At 39.2% G+C, this 21,108-nt stretch overlaps 1 protein-coding gene across 3 annotated transcripts in view; it reads left to right on the forward strand.

Moving 5' to 3' along the window:
• Window positions 1–21,108, forward strand: part of NR3C2 (nuclear receptor subfamily 3 group C member 2) — a 363,688-nt gene that overhangs the window by 305,928 nt on the left and 36,652 nt on the right. For all 3 annotated transcript variants that reach the window (XM_017959114.3, XM_017959107.3, XM_017959113.3), the window contains exons 7-8: window positions 13,857–13,987; window positions 20,222–20,379. In XM_017959114.3, the coding sequence (XP_017814603.1) occupies window positions 13,857–13,987; window positions 20,222–20,379 (289 nt within the window). The remainder of the gene's footprint in view (window positions 1–13,856; window positions 13,988–20,221; window positions 20,380–21,108) is intronic.

Below are 21,108 nucleotides of genomic sequence, written 5' to 3' on the forward strand. Positions count from 1 at the left end.
CTGGTGGTGTTACACTTATTTCACCCAGTAATGAATGATGCAGTTGTTCATAATGTCCTGAACAAAATCTGCTTTGTGACAGATGTTCAGAATCAGTAATAAGAAAGGACGCGTGGCTAATCTCTAATAAATTAATTGAGTTGGACATCACTCTTCTATTCAGGCAGATGATGTATCAGCTTTTAGATGATTCCAATAGAAGAAACTACCTTTCCTACACAACTGTGGCATCCAGAAATGTTTTCTAGGGTATAATTTGATTAATGAATTTAATCGTGTCTGTGATAACAGAGTCTCTGGAGCTTTAATTGTTTTCTTCTTCCAACGTAAGAAGAAAAGGTAGAAACCAAGTGTGTTCACTTTATAGGATCACAGATTTCAAGATAGAAAAAGGAATCGGTGATCCTATAAAGTGAGCACACCTGCTTTCCACCTTCCTTGTCCCCACCCCAACACATTCACACACTGCTAAAATCACGTCTGCCCGTGTGAGCCACTCTCTGCTGTGGCCTTGGAGGCACAATTGTGCACCTAGATTTTATCAGAGTAAATGTCCTTCTCTACACCATCCTGTGCCAGCTTCTGGTTACTGGAGTAATGTGACTTTTGCTTTAGGAAGAATATGACTCCATGAGTTGTTGGTTAATACAAATCTTTTATTGTAGTAGGAAAAAGTAATTTCCTGTCACCCTTTACCCAAACAATAGACTAGTAATGTTTCTAAATTAGCATTTAACTATTGAATTTCAAGAATGTGAACAAAGTTATCAAGTAAAGGAATCCTACCTTTTTACATCCCCATTTTATAAGTGAGGAAACAATAGTCGTTTATTGAAAGTAAGCAGTGTCTTTACGTTTATACCCAAAATGTCCCTGTATGAAGCAATAATAACTCACCAAAGGTTTTCTGTCTTCTGTTTAATCATCTGAGATCGGCATACCATTAAATTTTCAGAAATTTAGTATTAAAATCTATAGCCTAGCCTACAAATATGAGGCTTGATAGTGAAAAAAATACTTCACTAGAGAATTTTTTTTTTTTTTTGAGACAGGTTCTCACTCCTGTCGTCTAGGCTGAAGTCCAGTGGCCCTATCGTGGTTCACCACGTCCTCAACTTCCTGGGCTCAGGTGATCCTCTCATCTCAGCCTCCTAAGTAGCTGGGACTATATGGACCCACATCCTACTAATTTTTACATTATTAGTAGAGACGGGATCCTACTATGTTGCCCAGGTGGATCTTGAACCCCTGGACTCAAGTGATCTGTCTGCCTCAGCCTCCCAAAGTGCTGGGATTACAGGCATGAGCCACTGCACCTGGCATTGAGAACGTTGTTCTTCTGTTTTCTTTCCGTAGATGTAGCAACTCTGGCAATAAGTCTTAACATAGCATTTATTAAGTGATCATGAGTCTCCAAGCTTGCTGTTGGGTGTTTTAACCTTAATACAGCAGTTAAGAGACCAGAATCTGGGAACAGACAGCCTGGATTCAAATCCTAGAATGCTGTTTTCAGTGAGGTTTGACTGCCTTTCCAAAAAATTTCTTGGAATAAGCAAATCATTATAGTCTAGTTGACACTTACAGCTTGTTCTTCTATCAAAGCCATATATAAACTGTCTCAGCAAAGCCTAGAATTTAAAAATTTAGTTTACTAAATCTTAAAACATCCAATGATACTAGAATGGCCTCTGGTAGTAGGCTCTTCTAGTAAGAATTCAGTGCTAGGCGTATTCATGGATTTCCCTATACCAAGGCCCCTAGTATCTGTATAGATAATATCCAGTAAACTATGTTCCTTTTTAATCTCCTACAGTTTGCTCTTTGTCTTTCTTACTTTAGTGTGTGGTGTCTAGACACATATCTCAGAGACAGATGTGCCTCGCATGATACAATAAGCAGTCCTGAAAAATTGCTTAGAAATCACTTTTTTAAGTGAACCATATTGGTACTGGCCTGCCTGGGGAAATTCACAGTTCAGGGAATACTAAGATTAAACCTTTGGTCAAGCAAAACATTTTTGTAATGTGATTTATCACAGATACCCCCAATTTTAACTTTCTCTGAAATCTGAATTTTACAGTAGATTATGGCTACACGTTTTCTTTCCTGCACTAAAGACATATATCCTTGTACCCTGAAGAAACCGCTGACTATATAAGTTATTTTAAAATCTACTGTATAAAGGAATGTTTTTAAAAATACTATACATAGGATTTATGGTTTAAATTTTTTTTTCCCAGACTTTTGGTACCACCAGAGGTAAATTACAGTTGCCATATAACAAGGCCCATTCTACATTTTTAGATTATCACGTGTTATTCTGATCTGTGTAACATGCATTAAAGTCAGTGGATATTGTGATGTTGAAGTCCAAGGAGAGTTGTATGAAAGCATATCTCTTCTGGAACATCAACTAAGGTGATAAAATACTGAATTAGCTTTTAACTATTACTAGAATTGATCATGCAAAATTAAGAGAGAATGGATGAATGTTGTGGACACCAATGGGACATTAGTCTCTCTAACATGTTAGTCCAGTAATGTGTTAGAGATGCAGACCATAATGGCATTCTCAGGTGATTTCTACACCTCATGGCTGAGTTCTACCCTGGTTACAAATAAACTCTGCAAGTACTATAAAAATGAACAGGTGTCAGAACTGCAGCTAGTAAAATGGTCCTTCACAGATATATCTTGTCTGTCAGTTAAGGAAAAATTAATAAGACTATGAAAAAAATTAAAAACAGTAAACTGGAATAATTTGAATGTTCAAATTGGGGTCATTTTTATTCTAATTGAGGTTTGGAAGAAAAAAACCTGTTTTTCTGCATGCTGTTTTTTAGGAATATAATAAGCCCGAGACATGGACCATCTGTTATACTGACCATGTAACAAGATGTTAGATTTATTCAGACAGGATGCGGTTTGCGGTATCAGATGTAAGGTCTGGTCTTTCAGGTTGGCTGTGATTACGTGTGTGCACCACACCAATCAAGTTATTTATTTCTCTGTTGCAAGATTGACACTATTGCTGCCTATTTCTAGAGGCACGCACATACATTCCTAGGGGCAGTTTACTGAAGTAATAAATAGTATGTTAACAAACATGTTTATTGAGAGGCCTCCTCTTGAGATTCCAGAGACTTCAACCCTGATTGAGCACACAACAAAACAACCTTTGTTTTGTTTATATCTACAAAGAACAGAACAGCTGAAAGTCTATGAAATATGTTGATTTACCTGTTCGTTTGTTGCCAGATATTTTTTATCACTCACATAATTGTTGACCGATGCACTATACAAAAATCAGTCATAGAAAGATATGTACCCCACTATCCAGAAGGGTACACAGACCTTCAGAATGATGAGAGCTATGTAGAGCTTAATCCAGGGGCTAATGTGAAATATTTCAAAGGCTGCTTTTTGTAGTTCCTTCTTAAATAAAGTGATGTCGTAGACACCTAAAAGGTATTTAGTTGACAAGGTACAGTTCCATGCCATATTACTAAAGGATCTTACGTTTAAAAATGTCATTGTGCTTTTCATAGGTTCCCATAGGTGGAAGAGTTGGGAACCTCTTGTGCTTTGGCATTTATAAAATCAGCTGATGTGAAAGGCTTACATTTATTAAATGTGAGTTTGTGGAAACAGAAAGGAGTGATAAAGGTAGTTCTATTTTCCTTCCCCTTTAGAGTACCAAAACTATATCAAAAAGGTCTTTGAGGAACTATTTCTGAGTGACTTTTTGAAATCATAGTTTATTAAAGAATTCTTACCTCGCATGCTTTCCAAAAGCATTTAGCGTAGCTTGCAGTAAAAGCACAGATACAGTAAAACTAAAACCATTCAAGACACAAAAAGGCAAAAAGCAAGTAGCTAAAACAGAGAGTAAGACAGATATTTTGTATATTATAAAAGATGAAAGAATGAATCACCTGAATGCTAACAGAAGTTGCATTATTAAACACAAATATTAGTTTCTTAATCGATCTCAAATAAAGTATAGGCTGGGTACGGTGGCTCACACCTGTAATCTCAGCACTTTGAGAGACCAAGTGGGAGGCAGATCACCTGAGGTCAGGAGTTTGAGACCAGCCTGGCCAACATGGGGAAACCCCATCTCTACTAAAAATACAAAAATTAGCCAGGCACAGTGGCACAGGCCTGTAATCCCAGCTACTTGGGAGGCTGAGGTGGGAGAATCGCTTGAACCGGGGAAGTGAAGGTTGCAGTGAGCCGAGATCGTGCCACTGCACTCTAGCCTGGGTGACACAGTGAGACTCCATCATAAATGGATTATGGGTTGTAGAGATTCTTGTTTTTCTAATTTTCAAACCATTTTAGTTGTGATTAAAAAATACGTATAACAACATTTGCCTTCTAACCCTTTTTACATGTGCAGTTCAGTAGTAGTATTACATCGTTGTGCAACCAGTCTCCAGAACTTTTTCATCTCACAAAACGAAAACTGTACTCACTAAACTAATTCTGCTTTCCCACCTGCCCCCAGCCCATGGTAACCACCGTTTTACTTACTGTTTCTATGAGTATGACTACTTTAGATAGCTCATCTAAGTGAAATCATGCAGTATTTGTCTTTCTCTGACAGACGTATTTCATTGAGCATAATAGGAAGGTTCATCCATGGTGTAGCATGTCAGAATTTCCTTTTTTGAGACTCAGTATCCCATTATATACATGTTCCTCATGTGTATCCATGTATCTGTCAGTGAAGACTTGGGTTGCTTCTATCTTTTGCCTATTGTGAATAGTGCTGCTGTGAACAACAAATAACCCCTCAATGGCCTGCTTTCACTTCCGGCAGAGATTCATTAAGTAGAAGTTAGCATTAAGAAAGAAGCTTTTTCCAGGCCTACAGTTCAAGGCCCATGTATCACATGAGTCTTAATAAGAACAATCAGTAACAAAAAATGGAAGTCATCTTCAGAATCCATCTTGCAAAGATGCAGAGTTTTTCTGCAAAGGGCTATTTCTTGGCAAAGTTCAGTGGAGGCATAATGTTAAATAATGTCTGCAAAATGCACTGCTTTAGAGGCCTGCCTATGTGACTTCCTAGTGGTCTAGCCGAATTTCAGGGGTAACACCTTGGGAGACCATTAAGGAGTTGCGTGGTAAGCATGCCCATGAAACTAGCCAACTCAAAGGTGAACTCAACTGAGCCCTTGACAAGATCAAGGCAACCTCAGAATAGAGGTTGCTGATGAGAACCTGGAATGAGAACCTGGAATGGGTGGGAAGTTTAAACCGTCCTACAGATTTAGACACTGGAAGATGGAAGAGCCTCACTTGTCTTCTCACTGTGGTGGATGGCCACCACATGAAGTGTCCATGAAGGTAGTTAGACTCATACTTAGAGCTCCCGAGTTCTACAGGTGTTCATAGCCTGGAATGCTTTGTAGTTTGGGCTTATCAGATATCTACTTCTGTCAAAGTACAACATGACTATGATGCTACGATTACATTTAATTTGGAGAAATAATTTCTCAAATCAATTACTTCCAGAAGGACTTCCAGATACCCTAATGGTAAGCCAGTACCTAAAAAACAAGAGTGTTCCTTCTGACAGCCATTGGCTGATAGGTTCAATGGACTCGTCTTATAATGTGAAATAGGGCAACATGTTTGACATAATGATGGTAAGATAGCATGGGTGGGTCCTGTAGATAAAAGAGTTGTTCAGATTGTTTAGATGCTCAGTTAAAAGCAGGCAGCCAGCACTCAAGTCATTTAAATTTTGAAAGCCCTACCCACACTCTGATTTTAATGGACCTTTTCTAATTGCCACTATTCTTACATGAATTAAACCCCATTTCTAACCCCAAATTCTCTCCAAAGCAAAAAAAAAAATATTGTCTAACTCCCATTATTCACTTTAGTCCCAAGTAAATCAGATTTGGAGAAGTTAGATAATTTTAACTTAATATTTTAAAACTATTTCCAAATGATCATATTATTTTAGTTTAGTACAATGGATGTTCTAAGAGAAGACCAGATGAAGTTATAGCTACAAATAAAATTGGCTTCCTCATTTGAGAAAATTTCAAGTTTACAAAACTATTGAAGTATTTTTTTAAAAATATTTTAGAACTATTGTCATAGATATTAACCCAACCTCTAGAGTGGGTCTCTAGACCCACTTTGGCTGCTGTGTTTATCCAAAAGTAAAGTTTTTATTCTGTTCCTACAAATAAGAAGATATTTAGAAATGGCTGACATGTGCAAATATATTAGTACTCACAGTTCTTAAGTAGAGACTAGCAGCCATCAGTTACTCAGGTCTGATGTTCACTATATGGCTGTTTTCTATGGCATTAATCTGTTACCATATTTGTATTAGTTCACTGTTGAAGGGTGACTTTTGGTCATGCATTTACTTTTGTTTTACAGAGGCATTATACGAGTTTGCTTCTCTTTCCCAAAGTAGTCAGTATATTTTTACATTCTATTCAAAATGAGGTAAAATTATGACATGAATAAAAGCATGTAGCAAAGAGTATATTCTGTGAAGCGATATTGCAAAATTAATACCAATATTATGCCAAAAGATTGTCCTTGTTTCAACTTCTTTGGATGTACTTTTCTATACATTTAATTGTGCAAAAAAATGCACAATTGCACAAAAAATTGTGCAAAAATGATGTGATATAAAATGCATTTTCAAGATGGCCTATTTTCTTGAAATTTCAAGCTATATCAAGTGCTCCGTACTTTTCATTTAGAGAATTCGATTTCATCCAATGGAAACAGCAATGGAATTTGAAAACCCAAAATGTTACCACATAATGGGTAGCAAAGAATAAACAGATGAGTGACTGTAATAACAAAACATTGCAGGTACTGAATAGAGTTGTATGACTCTGGAAAAAAGAGCCAAAAATGATTACTCAGGCTGGCATACAGAGAAAGGAAAGTGCATGAGTTTTGAAGTAAAAAACCTGGGTTTGGATCCTGGCTTCACATGTACCTAAAATTCCTTATCATGAACATGAGAATAATTCCTCACAGGGCATTGTGAGATTTAGCAAGAAGAAATTTAGCTCTGGTGTGTGGTGGGTAATCCATAAATGATAGCTATGGAGACTGTAGAGGTTATTTAGTTAATACCTCACAAAGAGTTAAAAAGAGATGCTGTTCATACTGAAGTGGCAAAAAATGCTTTCTTTAGGTGTGTTGTCACACGTTAGTGTTCTAATCTGTTTTCAAGTGGAATCTGAAGTCTCTCTTTAACCTTTAATCTGTGTGTGGATGTTTTGTTAACACATCTGATAACAGAAATGCTCTGACATGGAGGTGTTTCGTTCTCATGTTCTACTCTAGGCAAGTTATTTCTGCCTTCTGAAAATCTACATTATCTCTGGTTTTTCCCTAGATTTACCATCTTCTATATAGAAATAATTTAAAATAATAACATAATATTGTATTCCCGAAAACTCATTTTAAGACCTTGACTCCTTCTTGGTTTGTTTCAACCAAATGATCATTGGTCTCTTAAGAAGCATTGTATTCTCCCCATGATTTCCAAATAAAGCTAACATGTGTGAAGTATAATTTAAGAGCTTCCATATAATTAGTTCATACATCCCTGCAAGATTGGAATTATTATTAGTATTCCAATTTTATACATGATAAGCCTGAGATCTCAGATGCTACATGATTACCAGATCACAAAGCCAGCATGCTGAAAAGCTGATGAGCTGTGCCCCTCTAGGACCTGCTGGGGCAAAGCTAGGGATGCCCCCTTAAGGAATCAAATGCATATAAGCGCACGTTTCAAACCGCACAGTATGAAATGCATGTTGTGTTATACTCCACAGACATTCTGATTTTCCAGTTTGCTTTACCCACGTCACAATCTAAATCAGTCTCTCTCTCTCAAAAATTGTGTAGAACTTCATAAATACAATATCTAATTTTGTGGCCACTTGATAATCTTATATAAATTGCCAGTATTACTTTTCCTTCATCATCATCATCATATGCAAATCTGTATGTTTTCATAGCCTTTAACTGTTCTCTGTTCTCTTTTCCTTTCCTCCTCTCTATCATTCATTCATGAGAAATACTTAGCAAAGACTGACACATCACACTTGTTTATCGTATTCTTTTTGACACTTACAAAAGTTAGACATGGATCCTTTCTTTAAGAAGTTTGCAGTTACCAATCAAAATGATGGAACTAAACTGAGCTTTTAATTTTTTTTAATTTTTTTTTTTTGGCTCTAAACACACAGAAATTCTGCATTTAAAAAAAAGTCTTAAATGTATAGCCAAGCTCAAAAGAAATGTTTTTAAAAGGTGCAAAACTAGGAAATTCATAGACAGGGTGCTTTAAAGCAAAACTAATGCCACAGATGGTCCACTGACTACTGAATGCAGATATGTGCTTGAGGATGGGTATTAGAACACAAACAGGGAAAGGTGACAGGAAGCCAGACTCCAACAAGGCCAGCGCCTGAAATAGAGCCCCCTGCATAAATCTAGGGCTTGGCAAAGATTTCGCTGTCTACTAACAAGGACAATAAAACTAAACCAACCAGCCAGCATGGCAAGGAAGCTGAAAGAAAAAAGAAACAGAAACCTGCACCACATCAAGTGTGGAGTCTAAATTTAAACTACATGAGTCTTGCAAAAAGTGTTTAAGCTGAGAAATTAGCATAAAAACTGCTCCAGAACAAGTAAAATGCTTATACCCATGACAGCCGCAAATGCTAAAACTCTGTAGAGTCCCATCCACAAGCCAGAACCCATGGGATTCACCTAGAAGACAATACATGCCAAAATAATACATGTTAGATATGCATATTAGCACCCCCCAAATTTGAATAAAACATCTGAAAGAAACTATAAAATAAACATGTTTAAATATCTAGATATGTAAAGGAGAAATACCTATGGAAAAGAACAGAAATGTTTGAGAGAGAATTGAATAGAGCATTTCTCAGCTCCTCAACATGAAAAATACTGCCACTAAAATTAAAACACTGTATTAAACAGTAGATTATATGGAAAACAGATCTGAGAAAATCACCTAGGAATGCAGTACAGAGAGATAAAAAGCAAGAAAATATGAAAGAGAGGCTAATGTGGAAGACATGAGGAGAAGGTCCAACATACTGCTAACTGGAGTTTAAAAACGAAAAATAACAGGAACAGGATGGGGTGATATTTGAAGGGACAATGACTAAAAACATTTTAGAACTGAAGGAATACTTATATATGCAAGTTGAATAAGGACATTGAGTCCTGAACAGGAGAAATAAAAATCAGTCTGCACCTCGGTACATCATCATGAAACTGCAGGCATCATATAAATAGAGAAAAATTTTTAAAGCTACCAAAGAGAAAAATGCAGGCCACCTTCAGGAGAACGACAATTAGACTAACAGGAAATTTCCCAAAAGCAGCAATTAAGGCCCATGTGTAGTTGAATACTATCTGCAAAGTACTGCAGTAAATCACCTGTCAAGCTAGAAATCCATAGCTTTTTAAAATATCATCCAGGAATGAAGGTAAAATAAAGACATTTTCAGACAAATTGAGACCAAAGACATGAGACATGAACTTTTGTTTTGTTTTGGGACGGAGTCTCGCTCTATCACCCAGGCTAGGGTGCAATGGCTGACTTTGGCTCACTATTACCTCTGCCTCCCAGTTCAAGTGATTCTTCCACCTCACCCTCCTGGTAGCTAGGATTACAGGCATCTGCCATCATGCCCAGCTAATTTTTGTATTTTTGTAGAGATGGGGTTTCACCATGTTGGCCAGGCTGGTCTTGAACACCTGACCTCAGGTGATATGCCTGCCTCAGCCTCCCAAAGTGCTAGGATTACAAGCATGAACCACTGCACCCAGCCCCGGAACATTTATCAACTAATCACTGCTGAAAGAATTACTAAAATACATTCTTCAATAAGTAAGAAATTGAACTCAGGAGTAAAGTCAAGAAGTGAGGGTGTTCAGAGAAACACTGGGGAAATCTAAGCAGACCTGGAGTGTGTGTGTATGAGAGAAACTAGATTTAACAGTGATGACTTAAGGTGTGAAAATAGCATGTATAGCTTCTAAATCCTGTAGAGCTATAGTGGAGGGGGCCTGTTGGGGGAACCCATCCCCAGTATTTCAATGTAGGTTCTTTCTATTTTCCATAAGTGTCAGCTAGCTGAGAAATAAAGAGAGACAGTATAAAGAGAGGAATTTTACCGCTGGGCCACTGGGGGTGACATCACATATTGGTAGGACCATGATGCCCACCTGAGCATCAAAACCAGCAAGTTTTATTAAGGGTTTCAAAGGGGGAGGGGATGTAAGAACAGGGAGTAGGTACAAAGATCACATGCTCAAAGGGCAAAAAGCAGAACTACTAATAAGGGTGTAACAAAGATCACATGCTTCTGAGGGAACAGGACAAAGGGCAAAAGCAGAACCAGTGATAAGGGTCCAACAAAGATCACAAGGCAAAGGGCAAAAGCAGAACTACTGATAAGGGTCTATGTTCAGTGGTGCATGTATTGTCTTGATAATTTTTTTTTCTTTTTTTGAGACAGAGTCTCGCTCTGTTGCCCAGGCTGGAGTGCAGTGGCCAGATCTCAGCTCACTGCAAGCTCCACCTCCCAGGTTTACACCATTCTCCTGCCTCAGCCTCCCGAGTAGCTGGGACTACAGGCGCCCGCCACCTTACCCAGCTAGTTTTTTGTATTTTCTAGTAGAGACGGGGTTTCACCATGTTAGCCAGGATGGTCTCGATCTCCTGACCTCATGATCCGCCCATCTCGGGCTCCCAAAGTGCTGGGATTACAGGCTTGAGCCACTGCGCCCAGCCAGATAAATATTTTAAACAACAGAAAACAGGGTTCGAGAGCAGAGAACCCATCTGACCACAAATTTACCAGGGCGGAGTTTTTCCCCACCCTAGTAAGCCCGAGGGTACTGCAGGTAACCAGGGCGTATCTCAATCCTTATCTCAACCGCATAAGACATACACTCCCAGAGCGGCCATTTATAGACCTACCCCCAGAAACACATTCCTTTCCCAGGGTATTAATATTCCTTGCTAGGAAAAGAATTTAGCGATATCTTCCCTACTTGCATGTCGGTTTATAGACTTTCTGCAAGAAGAAAAATATGGCCCTTTTTGCCTGACCCCGCAGGCAGTCAGACCTTATGGTTGTCTTCCCTTGTTCCCTAAAAATCACTGTTATTCTGTTCTTTTTCAAGGTGCACTGATTTCATATTGTTCAAACACACTGTTATACAATCAATTTGTACAGTTAACATAATTATCACAGTGGTCCTGAGGTGACATACATCCTCAGCTTACGAAGATAACAGGATTAAGAGATTAAAGGCAGGCATAAGAAATTATAAAAGTATTATTTGGGAACTGGTAAATGTCCATATTAAAATGAAATCTTCACAATTTATGTTCCTCTGCCACAGCTCCAGCTAGTCCCTCCATTCGGGGTCCCTGACTTCTCACAACAGGAGGCTAAAAAGCTAGTAGATCAATCCAATGAAAGGAAGAGAAAGAGAAAGAAGGGAAAGAGGAAGGAAAGTAGGTTAAAATGGTAGAGAACATCCAAACTTGTCAGTAATCATAATAAATAAAAACAGATTAAACTGAGTTATTAAAATACAGAGATTCTCAGATTTCTGAATCCAGCCTTTTGTGTTTAGAAGATATGTGTGAAATATAATTACGTGGGAAGTTTGAAACTAAGGGATCAAAAGAAAGGTGGACAGCACACCCGGTAAGTTCTAAAGAGAGCAAGAAAAAGAGGCAGACAGCGAAAAAAACAATGTGAAGATCAGACAGCATTTTTAAGGCACAAAATTATTAGGAATAAAAATGGTGTTACTCAGTGCGAGAAGGAAAAAATGAGTAAATTTGGTAAAGATAAAGAGTCAAATCACCACAGAAGACACCCAAATGATGAGTAAATACGGAATCTACTGGTGATAATGGAAATGGAAATAAAAGCAACCATGTGCTATCTACCCATTCAACCTCCCATCAAATTGAAAAAAAATGAAATTGGATAATGGCAAGCATTGGTGGGGATGTGGAGTAAGGGCATGCTCATGCTCTGCTGGTTGGAATGAAAGCAGGAGACATGCGCAAATCTATGACTCAGAAGTTCTGTTTTCGTTCTGTATCCTATAGAAATGACAAGGATATTCCTTGGGCATCATTTGTGATAGTAATAAAGAGCAAACAACCCAAGTGTCCATCAGTAGAGCAATGGATAAGTAAAATGCAGTACATTCAAACAAATGAAGCTCGAAGCAGTTAAAATGAATTAACTTAGTTACCTGTATCAAAATAGATACATCTCAAAGTTATTGTTGAATTAAAATAAGTTGCAGAAGGATGTGCATATCTAATTTCAAATTTACATAAAACAAAGCAGTACTGTATGCTGTTTTTGTAGATACACACATGTGTAGTGAAATACACACATCTGAGAGGAAATGATAATCACCCAGACTGGGTGGTTCCCTTCTTGAAAGAGGAAGAGATGGATGGGATCGGGGAAGAAGGCAGAGTGGGCATTAACTCTGCCATGTTTAATTTTTAAAAATCTGATGCACATATGGCAAAAATAGTAGCATTTGTTTACACTGTTAATTCTGGATGGTAGATTCGGAAGCTCCTGCTGTTAGCATATGTGTGTGTTTAAAATATTTCCTTAATTTAAAATGGCTTCTAGCTTATTGGGGGAAAGGAAAGATATATAATAATGCAGAGAACATGTGCTGTGTTTCATTATGGGTTCCTTATAATTGGCATTCAGAGTTGAGATGCAAGAGATTTCTGCCAATTGAGGGGAGCCCCAGAATCCATCCTGGAAGAGAGATCCCCACATTGCTTTCCAGCAGATGCTGCCTGCTTTCAGTCACCCTTTAATAGATCCACCATCCAGACCTTGTTTTCTGTTTCTTTGGCCTTTGTCAGGTCCTTTCTCATTTTTCACCAATAGTGTCTCTTTCACTTTTTACAGTCTGGTCACCATGAACCAGTAGTTACCCAGGGCCTTACAAAAGGTTTATTACTTTGAGGGAAAACATCTACAGAAAATAGTGATGCCTTGCTTACTTCTTAAGCAAAGAGAAAATAATGACTTCTGTTTTTAGATAACATGGATTTTTATGGAAGCATTTGGACAGTGGTGTGAGGGTATTGTTTGGTTGTGTGTGTGGAAGTATTTGTATATGTTGTGCCAAACTCCCTTGTCATTTTTTCTCTTTATCAGAGAGATTCCATTTGGTGTTCTCACCTTTTAAAGTATTTTTTAATTTCCCTTTTAAAACATGTTGATGTAAATAGTTAATAACATGTTCCATGACCTCTGTAAGGAAGGTCCATGAAGAAATAAGATTGGTCATCCCCGTCCTATGTTCATAGCATCTAGCTCAGTCCTTTCCTATAAATGCTGGATATCTGTGGCTGAAAAGGAACAAAAGTCTGTGGGCTTTGCCCCAGATCACAGCAGCTTCTCTGCTTTGTGGATGGTCTCACTATAACACACTAAAATCCTAATCAGTCAGTATTACTCTTGACATAAAATGAAATCATGGCATACTTTGAAAGGGTTGGTTTCAGTGCTCCTGACACATTCTCACAGGGTACAAGTAAACGGCCCAGCAGTATTGGTCTAGAAGCAATTTACCAATCACTATGAAAAGCGTCTAACTTGTCTTTAAAATACACATCTGCTCCATGTTGAAGCCAAAAGGAGAATTCTGAGTCAGATCTCTTATTAAGCTGCCTCAGGCTGCCAGTCTGGGTTTGATAATGAATCTTGCATTCTCAGACATTTTCTTCTTTTCCTTTGCAGAGAGAAGATGCATCAGTCTGCCATGTATGAACTATGCCAGGGGATGCACCAAATCAGCCTTCAGTTCGTTCGACTGCAGCTCACCTTTGAAGAATACACCATCATGAAAGTTTTGCTGCTACTAAGCACAAGTAAATTGATGCCCATCCTGGCACTGTTTCTGTATTACCAGCTCATCTTCCCCATAGGGTGGTAGCCTATATTTATTGTATTCAGGTAGTTGGTACCAAAAACAAAAATCAAACAGAAACATTGAAGAAATTGGAGGAAGCCTTTGACCTTTGATGAACTAAGTTACTTGCAAAGGATGAAGCTTTGGGCATATGAAAGAGCATATCCCAATATTCCTTCATCCATCCAACCACTCAGTGTTTATAAAGTGTCTGTTACGTGTATAGTAGGATTGGGCAATTCAGGAAACACAAGGGTTAATGAAGCACAGTCTTTATCCTCATGGAGTTTGTACTCAAAGAAAAGTTCAAAAAAAAAATTTTTTTTTTTTTTGAGATGGAGTCTTGCTCTGTTGCCCAGGCCAGAGTGCAGTGGTATGATCTTGGCTCACTGCAGCCTCCACCTCCCAGGTTCAAGCGATTCTCCTGTCTTAGCCTCCCAAGTAGCTGGGATTACAGGCATGTGCCACCATGCCTGGCTAATTTTTGTATTTTTAGTAGAGATGGGCTTTCGACATGTTGGCCAGGGTGGTCTCAAACTCCTGACCTCTGGTGATCCACTAGCCTCAGCGTCCCAAAGTGCTGAGATTATAGGTGTGAGCCACCATGCCTGGCCAAAGATATCTTTAATACATATGGAAAGTAATTATTTACTATGATAGAGGTAAGGAATGTAATGGTGGTTCAAAGAAGAGAAGAGCACATTCAGTTCTGGGGATCTGGGGAGGGACACGTGATGCAGCTGGATCTTGGAGGGTTTTGCAAGGGCCATAGGTTGGATAGAAGGTGTGAGATGGCATTGCCGTGAACATCAGTATGAATGAGTGTGGACCTGTGGGGATGTCTATATAGGCAGTAACACTTAGCGGGGAGGGGTTGTTTTGCCTTCCAATTCTTTATTTATGTATTCATTTATTTTTTAAAGGTGCATCAAGTTATGTTAGGTGGAGGAGTCATGGGGAATAAAATTGGGGAATAAGATTGGGGTGTCGATTAGACCAAACTATTCAATGTCCATTGAAGAAATCTGAACGTCATTAGGTGGGCAGAAGAGGGCAATGCTGAAGGCTTTTGAGCAGTGGGATGACAGGATCAAAGCCGTATTGTATGGCTTTATAAGGGTCTCTCTGGTGGAATAGATTCAAGAGGAGAGAGACAGGATGGGAGAGAGGCAGAGACAGAGAACTTAGCCCAATTGGAAGCACAGAGACCTGCTGGGAGCCTGTGGAAGTAATGGGGGGCATTACCATGACTGGTAGTATGATGGACAGGAGCAAGTGGAGTCCAGAAACATTGTAGAGTTGGCCTTGGCAGCTGCCTAGGAAGGGAAATAAAAGTGCTGTGGGTCAGAGTGACACAGGTTTTGAGCACAGAGAAATGACTAGCCACAGTAGTGATGCCATTAATAGGAATATGTTAACATCAGGACTTGGAGTAGATTGTGTGAAGTGTAAAATGAGTTCTGTTTTGGATAGGTTAATTTTTTGATACCAACTCTGTGTCCTGATAGAAACAGCCAAAAGATGGGGACAACTGGGGACTGGGACTGTGAAGACAGGTTTGAGCATGGAGATATAAATTTGAAATTATCCTTATAGAAAATTGTAGTGTAATTCCAATGGTGAGTGGGGTTACCATCGTCCAGAGAGAGCCAGTGGAGCTGTGTTACAGGAAGGTAGCAGAGGCTGCAGGACAGAGACAGAACTGTCAGAGATGTGCAGATAATGGGAGAGTATATGGTATTGGAAGCCAGGAAGTGAGAGTTTCCAGAAGGGGTGTAACGAACAGCATGGCCTCCACAGAGAAAGTTGATAACCCTGATAGAAGGCCACTGGAGTTGACCGTTAGGCATCGGGCAGATGCTAGCATGCCAGGGACTTGCTAATTGATGAGAAGCTTTTTTGGGCTTCTGGAACCAAGTATGGGAGGAGAGAAGTTGATGGCATAAAGTGCCAGAGGAGACAAGAGAGGACAGGATTAGCTTTGACAAGGATGTGCGGCAGTTGTAACTCCGACAACAGCACAGGAATTTTCCAACAGAGGGGAAAGAATTTGAGGAAGCTCCCATCAGATGAGGGCGAGACCCAGAAAGATGACAGGAGACAGTGTGGAGAGGAAAACTCTGAGCCTTATGCGATGGCCACTGAGGAAACTGAGAAATGTTCCAGATGTTAAGAGCCTGAAAGGGTGCCTCGGCGAGTGGCATGGACTTCAGAGGAGGAGAGAGTGCCTAGTGACACCTTGGAGTATCCAGTCTGTGCCTAGCCCTTGCCATGGGTCCCTGAAACAGAGGTGTGGGAGAAGGGGCAGTGATCAGTAAAGTCATTTGGAGAAAAGGGCCAAGACTAGCCAAGGTACTCAGGATTGAATGCATATGAAGAGCTGCTGTTTCCAGCAGAGAGGGACTGGGTCTGCGGAAAATAAGCTGGAATCAGGTAGCGATCAAAGCAGGAAGAGGGGAGGCGGTGGTGACATGTGTAATCATCCTGCTTCACCTATGTTTGGCACCTTGCAATTTGCAAAGTGTTTTTCCATATATTATCTAATTTAATGCTTAAAATCACCCTGGGAGATTGATAGGCCTTTTCTACAGTTGACAAAACGGAGGCACATAAGTGTGATGTGTTGAATATCCTCTATGAGCTAGGACTAAAACCGATGGCTTGGGACTTTACCTCTAGTGTTGTTCCTGCTACCCTAAGAGCAGGCACCAAGAGGCTGAAAGGCAGGCGGATGGCAGGTGGCACACAATGGCAGCAGTGAGGGCGGAGTGTCCAAAAGGCAGAATCGCAGACTCCGTAGCAGAGGGGGCAAACCGGCAGTCCTGGTAGGGAGGTGGGGCCAGCAGTTCGCAGCTGTGTTTTATTTGGCCAGCACAGGGTTTTGGGGTTGCTTTTGGCCTTTTGTTTTATTTTCATTGAATTCAATTGCCCGGGGCAGGGCGTGTTCTCTTCAGTTTGCCACAGGCCCCACCATTCCTCACTAATTACACCCAGCCCCATCTCCCGCTGCTCTTGTGTTTACAGCCCCTCACCTGCAGGGTCCACCCCCTGCTCCACTCTTCACCGAGGTTTCTCTTGTTCCTGATTTATTCTTTCTGGAGTATAACTTTGGAACTATAATCTTTAAATTCACTGAAAAAGATTTTACTCCTCTTCCAAGCTAGGTTATTAACCATTACTGGTTAGAAAAATATGTTTAAAATTATGACAAATGGATGATAGAATATAAATGAAACATTTTTTAAAGTGCTTGTGGTACTAATTCTTTATGAATGTTGACTACTCAATCTAAATTGATGTCTTATCCTTTTACATCTTTTTACATATTCACTCAGCCCATAATAGATTCTGATACCATTTTGAAGCTACTTGAATTAATTTATTAGCCCCCAAGTAGCTCAGTAGTTTGAATTCTGATTTTTTTCAATGCAGAAAAAGCAAAATGAAAAGGTAGGAAAACATAGGTGCATTTTGTGAACTATAAAAACTGCAGGCTTTAGTAAGCTTGTTTTGCTAATCTGTGATAGAACACATGAAAATTTTTCATCTCAGGACTGTCAGATGCACACCTGATGTCCAGCGTATCAAAGTGTTTCAGGACTGACATCAGAGGCTCTCATGTTCTTGAGGAAAGCAGACTTCCACCCCAGTTGCCTCTTTGCTCTTCTCCAGATTTTGGATGATTTCCAGCAGCTCTGCTGCATTTAATAAGTAAATTCAGAAACTCTGGGCAGAACTCCAAAATTTGAGGTTTTGCTTAAGTTCTCTTTATTTGTGGGTTTGTTTCAACTTCTAAAAAATCTGGCTGGGAAACTGGTACGCTATATTTCAGTTACAGCAATAATGTATAAGTAATACTGTTTGACAAGTTGTTATAATTTTTAGAATTTTTGATCTACAACTATCAGAAATATGAATTTGGTTAATCTTAGATGTACCAAATGGTATTGAAATATAATAGTGAAACTTATTTATTCTACCACTAGTCAACTTTTCATGTATGGGGTGATGTCCATATAAGTATCTATAACGAAAAACTAAACATTTACTTTGTACAGTTTTATAACTTAAATGCTAATCTGTGGGTGGGAAGTGTAAAATATCTGCAAACTTTTCCTGTCTTTTAGAAAGTTTTAAGTTAACATTAAAATTTTGGTAGAAATTGGATTTATGGTTTTACTATTAACATTCTGGTTATTACTGTTCTTTATGTTTTTTTACTTTTAAAATAAAGTTTTGCCGGGCGCGGTGGCTCAAGCCTGTAATCCCAGCACTTTGGGAGGCCGAGACGGGCGGATCACGAGGTCAGGAGATCGAGACCATCCTGGCTAACACGGTGAAACCCCGTCTCTACTAAAAATACAAAAACTTAGCCGGGCGTGGCGGCGGGCGCCTGTAGTCCCAGCTACTCGGGAGGCTGAGGCAGGAGAATGGCGTGAACCCGGGAGGCGGAGCTTGCAGTGAGCTGAGATCCGGCCACTGCACTCCAGCCTGGGTGACAGAGCGAGACTCCGTCTCAAAAAATAAATAAAATAAAATAAAATAAAATAAAATAAAATAAAGTTTTAAGGAGAAAAAAATACTATTTGTTATATAATGGATAGCATTTAACATTTAATGTGAATGTCAAATATTTTAAACCATAATATGGCAGCCTCAGGAATTTGTGCAGTTACTATTAGCGATTTACTTTTCCCCTCACAAAAATAGACTTAAATAAATGACAAAGCAAAACTCTCAACAATTAAACTCAAGATGATTATTAACATAATAGTAGAAGTTAATTTGCAAGATAATCCATCTTTTTATAGGATAACAGGGTTTATTTGGAAACAGCAGTATGCCTGGCTTCCAGGGTTGCCCACAATACTCAGAACCATCTCAAAGTGCTGATGGCCAAAGTAAATAATTATTTATACCAGTTATGGGAAATTAGAAAATATAATAGGTAATTAAGAAGTGAAAGTACGAGCAGTTTCAAAATCAGAATGTTAATATCCCAAGATGAATTTTCATTAGGTCTTTATCTCCTAAAAATAAAATTCTAAGTGATTTTCTTATTCATTGTTAAGGCATAAACATAACTATTGGCTATAGTGGAAAAAAAAATGCTTACATTCTGTCCTACACCTGGACTTCATTTCTTAATAAAGTACTTCCACAAATGTCCTGGGACCTGCTTCTCAGTGGGTCACAGAAGCACTTGATAAGCTTACAAGTCCTGAATTTCAAAGTATTCTTTTTTAAGTGAATTTTTTAAAAAACATACGAAAGCTAGCCACCACATAAAAGGAAAGAAGAAAATATTATCCTTAGTTTTCTACCTTATCAAAGATACAGTTGAACATGGTTCATTCTCTTTGAAAGTTTTAAATTTTGCCTTGCGTGCAGAGCCACTGTTGGTGTTCCCTCCTCACACACATAAACCAGTGTACATGAATCCTAACTTGCCAATACCTCAGAGATAAGAAAATATATTTTAATGTACAGACGCTTTATGAGGTTGTACTGGGAGGTCATGTGCCTTAGTGGTCATGCGATCCTGGTGCCAAGTGGATAGAAAGTGCTTCTTTGTAAGCAGCATCCTCCACTTCGTAGGTGGTCAGTTCCCCCGAATGTCTTTAATATTTGAACTTGAGAATGAAGATGTTGATTTCTAATTCTAGCCCCAACCTAGATTGTCTGTGACTCTTCAGTTATCCTGGAAAATCAAAATATATTTTCCTATCTCTGAGGTATTGGCAAGTTGGGATTCATAAACACTTGGATGACCAGCCACAAGGCAATGTGGCATTGTGGTTAAGAGAAAGGCTTTGGAAACAGACAGACCTAAGTTGATACCACCCCTTCTCTGCCTTTTTTTATTGTGTCCATGGGCAAGTGATTCAGCCTGCAGTGTTCAGTTTCCTCATCTGTAAAATGAGAATGATATAACAGTTATGTCATAATATTGGTGTCAGGGTTAAGTGAACTAGTCTGTGCAAAGTGTATGATAAGACACATCTGATAAATAGTTGTTGTTCTTTGTGTATGTATGTGTAGAAGTATTTGCCAGTAGACAACTGCCATATTTATTCATAAATGCAGTTGAGATTTAGTATCTAACCTCAAAATCAGTATATGGCCTTACCTGCTAAGAAGCTAAAGTTGTTTTCCATCCTTGAAATTTACATGTCTGTTTTCCTTAACACAGTTCCAAAGGATGGCCTCAAAAGCCAGGCTGCATTTGAAGAAATGAGGACAAATTACATCAAAGAACTAAGGAAGATGGTAACTAAGTGTCCCAACAATTCTGGGCAGAGCTGGCAGAGGTTCTACCAACTGACCAAGCTGCTGGACTCTATGCATGACGTGAGTAGAGCCCTTCCTTGGTTCCTAAGTGAAGGATCAGCAACCACATACACGCCGCTGACCAAAGGAAACAGAGACTGAGAGTTTTCAGAGTGTCATGCTAGACCCCTGTTGACTCCATTAAGGATGTCACCATGTCCAAGGGGCTGAAGAAGAGACCCAGAGCCAGGGAATGAAACATAGGGTTTATTGGGTACTTACATACAGGATGGGCCAAGAGTAGTGCAAGAAAACCACTCCCATTTATAAAAAGCATTCAGGTTATATAGCATTTCCGCCTAGCAACCTCCATTTAACCCATGACAAAGGGCCTCGATCCCCTGGATGACCTACATTCCAAAGAATGGGCCAGGGATTCAGATGTCCTCTATAGATTAGGAGTGAATCTCCAGGTTGGCCACTCTCAGATTCCTTAGCTTAGAACCCTGAACACATATTCTTCTTAAGCCATAGGGTCATTCTCAGGGTATGCTTGAGTTATTGCTGTCAGGTGGCATCTGCCATACACAGGGCTTTGGGAAGAATCAGGGTAAATCATCTGGTGGAAAGCAGCAAGAGTTAAAAACTGATTAAGTTTAAAAAAAATTTTTTTTTTCAAATAACCTTTGGAACAAACCTCATTGACAGCAGAGAGTATTCCCTGGACCAGGGAAGGCCCTCAGATTTGCCACAGGTGTCAGATTGAGTTTCACATTTTTGCTCGCAATTTAGAAAATGTTTGGTTAATAA

Source organism: Papio anubis, chromosome 3 (genome assembly GCF_008728515.1).
Source record: "Papio anubis isolate 15944 chromosome 3, Panubis1.0, whole genome shotgun sequence".
NCBI lineage: Eukaryota > Metazoa > Chordata > Mammalia > Primates > Cercopithecidae > Papio > Papio anubis.